Source organism: Trifolium pratense, linkage group LG6, assembly GCF_020283565.1.
Source record: "Trifolium pratense cultivar HEN17-A07 linkage group LG6, ARS_RC_1.1, whole genome shotgun sequence".
NCBI lineage: Eukaryota > Viridiplantae > Streptophyta > Magnoliopsida > Fabales > Fabaceae > Trifolium > Trifolium pratense.
Genome location: NC_060064.1, coordinates 7,712,103 through 7,716,966, shown reverse-complemented (window position 1 = coordinate 7,716,966; position 4,864 = coordinate 7,712,103). Strand labels below are relative to the sequence as shown.

At 31.0% G+C, this 4,864-nt stretch overlaps 1 protein-coding gene across 1 annotated transcript; it reads right to left on the bottom strand.

Annotated features, from left to right (window-relative positions):
- Positions 1–1,941: 1,941 nt before the first annotated feature.
- Positions 1,942–4,495, bottom strand: LOC123892892 (heavy metal-associated isoprenylated plant protein 6-like). The gene is made up of 5 exons (XM_045942768.1): positions 4,341–4,495; positions 4,133–4,244; positions 3,779–4,029; positions 3,078–3,165; positions 1,942–2,873 (listed from the first exon to the last, which is right to left on the bottom strand). Exons 1-5 carry the CDS (start codon positions 4,347–4,349, stop codon positions 2,278–2,280), a joined length of 1,056 nt encoding a protein of 351 aa, XP_045798724.1. The 5' UTR covers positions 4,350–4,495; the 3' UTR covers positions 1,942–2,277.
- Positions 4,496–4,864: the final 369 nt, after the last annotated feature.

The following is a 4,864-nucleotide window of genomic DNA, read 5'->3' as shown; positions in this document are numbered from 1 at the left end:
ATATATATGTGTGTGTTTATATTTCACCTAATTAATTAGGTTAAAAACTTTTTTGTTGGAGACAGAATTAAGTTATTGATTAAAGGTGCTGACTCGTAGCTTTCTGAGACACCACCCTCCAGAAGTTCATATGGTCTCACATATATGGTTTTAATTTAATTAAACTTTTAATTGGAGCCAAAAGAAAAGTTAAATATTTATTTTAAAATTGAAAATAAGTGGGTTTAGTTGAATGGGCTTGGAATTTATAGGCCCACTCCACGCAAGCTTTTGCGAACAAAGACATAGGAGCTGACGAGGAATATAACCACATCATTGGTTGATTATTAGAATGACTCAGCTAACCACAAAACAGTCGGTGGAAAATTTGGAATTTTGTCATTGTCAATTTTATTTTCATTGAAAGTTTACTTACTTTGTAGGGTGGGTTTGAAAAGAAGGTCATTTTTTATGGTTACACGTAGAGCTTCTTAGATTTTTCATGGGAACAACTACTTTGCAACTAAGAATGTGTCCTTGTCCTATACCAATAGATCTAGAAAATGCACTTCTACCCCCTTTGGAGGTGTTAAATTTGTGGTTTTATTGTTTACTTGTGTATATTTTTACTTTGTAGTTATGATCTTTCTCACACTCAAATATTATAAAGCTTAGTTGAGAAGACTATCTATATTGACAAAAACTAGATTATAACTTATAATTAATAGCCGACAATTCTCTACAATATAGTAAAAGTAGCGGAAAATAAGTTACCTTACATATAAAAAACGAGTTTATAGTGGAATAGAAGATAAACTAGTTGATAGAGGATGAGTTGGTGAGTTGAATTTATAGTATTTGATTAAATTAACATTGATAAATATAAAAAGAAATAAAGATATTTTTTTTAATATTTAAATTTTAAAAAACAAGGATAAAATTGAAAGAAAAATTATACATCGTATGATATAAGTTCCAACGTTATTCGAAATAGCTTATCTAAACACAATATAAGTTTTTGAGAAGAAAAAAACTATGAGTTTGTAAAAAAAACGGTGCGTAAGGTCGTTAGAAAAAATTGTTATCAATTAACAAATCTATTTGGACGATATGAATAGTATAAACTATATCTACTATAAACTTGTGATTAGATCTCACAAAACAAACTAACACTATTATAGTTTATAAGATATATAGTTTATGAAAGTAGAGCAAAAATGAACCATAACCTAACCTAATAAGGGACAAAGTTAGCAAAAATAAACCATAACCTAACCTAATAAGGGACAAAGTTAGGCCTTTTGAGGGGTTAAACTTAAGTCCCTCAACTTAAAAAAAATGCAAACAAAATTTATTTAACAAAAAATAATAGACAATAGATAAGTTTGATAATAATCATACGGGTATGACCTTATCGTTGATAGCAAGTATGATAAAAAAAAATTCTTCCAGAAAACATATATATATGATAACTAACAAATTAAATTCAAAGTAGTTAATAAAGTTAGCAATTGAATGAACTAATAAGAAATTTAGTTTTGGACATATAATTTAGTGGTTAGAGTTATGAATTTCAGACCATATTCAAATATCAATATACCACCACAACAAATTTCACTTATCAAAGTGGTACCGTACTGTTTTGGTAAACTAATATATTAGTCGTTTGGATTAAACTATTCTTATAGACTTCAATCATATTCATAGATTCATAATAGACATGCTATATGCCAACATGAAATTGGCCGTGGAAAACACGAACAAATTATGCACATCAAGATTAACTAACGACAATGATATGTAGTTAAAAACACTAGTAACTTTGTTAATCATAATTATGCACATCAATCAAGTCATGATGGTTGATAAATTCAAATGAGTTAAAAATTAATTTTTTTGTTATAAAATAAATGACTAAGGAAGTTTGCAACTTTGCAAGAAACATAGCAGATGATCCGAATGTAGCTCGAAAAATGATTTATATATCAAATTTTATAATACCATAATATGACATAAACTAGAAGCACACAAACAAAATGAACAGCTACTCCATTTTTGTCTTTTTCCCAAAACCGGATTCTCATCCAGCAGGCCGTACCGTCCCTCTACGTCACAAACCATGCGCCAATAGCACAGTTCTATATATTCAACCATATACTATTTTTCTAATTAATTAAAAATCATATCCTAAACTAATTTAAAAATAAAACTATTAGTACTAATTAATTATTATGTTATTTACAACTTGCACGTGTACTTCAAAACAAAAATAGTATTGTCTCAAGAATCGTAAAACGGTCACATTAAGGAACATGCATTGGGGTTTTCATCACTAAACATTTGTGGAGGAGGATGATTTGGATTCATATAAAATGGTGGTTGTTGAGGCTCTACCATATATCCACCTTGACCTTGATTCACATGATTATAACCATACCCTTGTTCATTCACATGATGATTATAACCATTATAACCATACTCTTGTTGATTCATATTATTATAACCATAATATCCTTGTTGATTAGGATACCCTTGTTGAACCTCCACCGTGTGGTTACTACTTTGACCCGGTTCATATCCATCATACCAATACATAGGAGGTTGGTGCCCATAACCATGATGCTCCATTTTATTAACCTCAACTTTTGTTGCAACATCCTCTATTTTCCCACCTTCTTTCTTATCACCGCCTCCGCCGCCGCCACCTTGATTTTCTTTTGATTTTTGTTTTCCTTCATCTTTCTCTTTATTTTTACCATCTTCTTTCTTTGGTTGAACCACCTCCACGGTCCTTTTCAACTTTTCCGTAAGATAAGGTACAATTTCCTTTGCTTCAATTGTTCCTTTTACCGTCACCAAATCTTTTCCTCCATCAGTATTCACTGATTCAACTCCTGCAAACCACAGCCACAATTTTATTTAATTATTCATTGTATGATTTTATATTTACTAGTGGATGCATATGATCATATATATGAGCACTTATATTATATATACGTCACATGTGAAATGAATCATATAATTTTATTTAATTAGTTAAAATTAAAATACTAGTAAATTTAAAAAGTAGGACAAAATGTGATGATGGCTTAGCTAACCTTTGATTTTGAGGATAATCTTTTCAATTTTTTGAATGCAACCGTCACAGTGTAATCTAATTTTCAAAACCACCGTGTTTTGAACCGACTGAAAAAAAAATCAAATAAAAAATTAAAACGGTTAGTTAAATTAAACTATTTGTGCCGATTAATAAAAAATTAAAACGGTTAGTTAAATTAAACTATTTGTGCCGATAAACTATGAAGCACGGACACAAGACACTGACACCGACACGTTGACACCGATAAAAATTTGAAAAAATGACATAACTTAGTGTAATCATAAGTGTCGGTGTTGGTGTTCGTCGACACGAACACGCCTAATCTGAGGAGTGTCAATACTTCCTAGCCGATAAGCATAATCGTGAGAATTCTTTTTTTAACATGCTCCCAAATCTTTAACCGCTAAACTCAACCTAGTAGTGGTTTCATCGTGAGAAATTTTTTTGGGTTGATATACGACACACACAAAGTGAAATGATAGGATTCGAAGTCCACTCCTAACATCCGACACAGAAATTACATATTGACTAAAAGTGCAATTCAAATTGGTTCATGAATTCCAAATAATAATAATTAAATATATAATTAAATAAAATTAAAGCGTTAGAAAAAAAAAGTCAATTATGAATCAATTTGGAAGAAATTTATTTCCATTTCGTCACTAACAGCGTATTGAAGAAGGTAACGAAATTTCTAACCTGTTTGGGAGATTTTTCCTCTGCTTTGTCCGGTTTTTTGTCGTCGGGCTTATTCTTCTTCTCTTCCTCCTGTTTCTTCTTCTCCGGCTGCGGTTTATCACCGGCGGCGGCATCTTTTTTCGGCGGAGACAAAACGATCTCAACGTTCTTCTTAATTTTGTCCGCCAGTTTATCACGAACTTTGTTAGGATCCACTTTTCCGATAACTGTCACTTTATTACCAGGCATATCGACTTTAACATCTTCCACACCTGCATCATCAAAATTCAAAATCATCATCAATTTTCAATTCGATTGAAAAGGGAAAAAATTTGAGAAATTGTGAATACAGAACAGAAGTGATAGAAGTGATACCATCTAAATGGAGAACGGCGCGTTTGATTTTCTTGACGCATCCTTCGCAATGTAAGTCTAATTTGAAAACGGCAGAGGGGAGAGCGTCGTTTTTCTTATCGGCTTCTTCTTTCTGATAATTGAAATTCAAATAAAATTATGTGAGTGGGATGAAATTTGATGAAAGGATTAGAAATTATTATAAGTTAAAAGTGAAATTGAAACTAACCTGAACCATGGTTGGTGTGTGTTGTTGTTGTTGATTTTGTTTTGGTATTTAATTTTGAAGAGAGGAATGTAAAATAAGTATATGAAGTAACGGAAGGGAAAGTATATATATATAGAGATTAGAGAGAGAGGAGGAATAGGTGAAGGGTCAAAGGAGTGTGGAAGGTGTGGGTCACAATCAGTGAGGTTGATCATTGGCTCATTGCAACATGTATAGTGTATTGTATACAGTATATGCGTATATGTTTTACACATGATACACGTATATACTGTATATCCCGTCAAAAAAATGCATAATACTGTATATACTCTCCTACCATACACCAGTTTGGTTTGACATAGAAGAAAATTGAGTTTAATAGCATTTTCAATAAGAGTAGTATATGGAATTTCATGGACTAATTATTCTATATTTGTTTATGTGCTTATTTTATATTTTATATATTTTTTAAATAATTTTTGAATCCCATCGTTTTGTTTACTTATTAAAAAAAATTGCTGATAACTAAAGGTTAAAAAATTGAT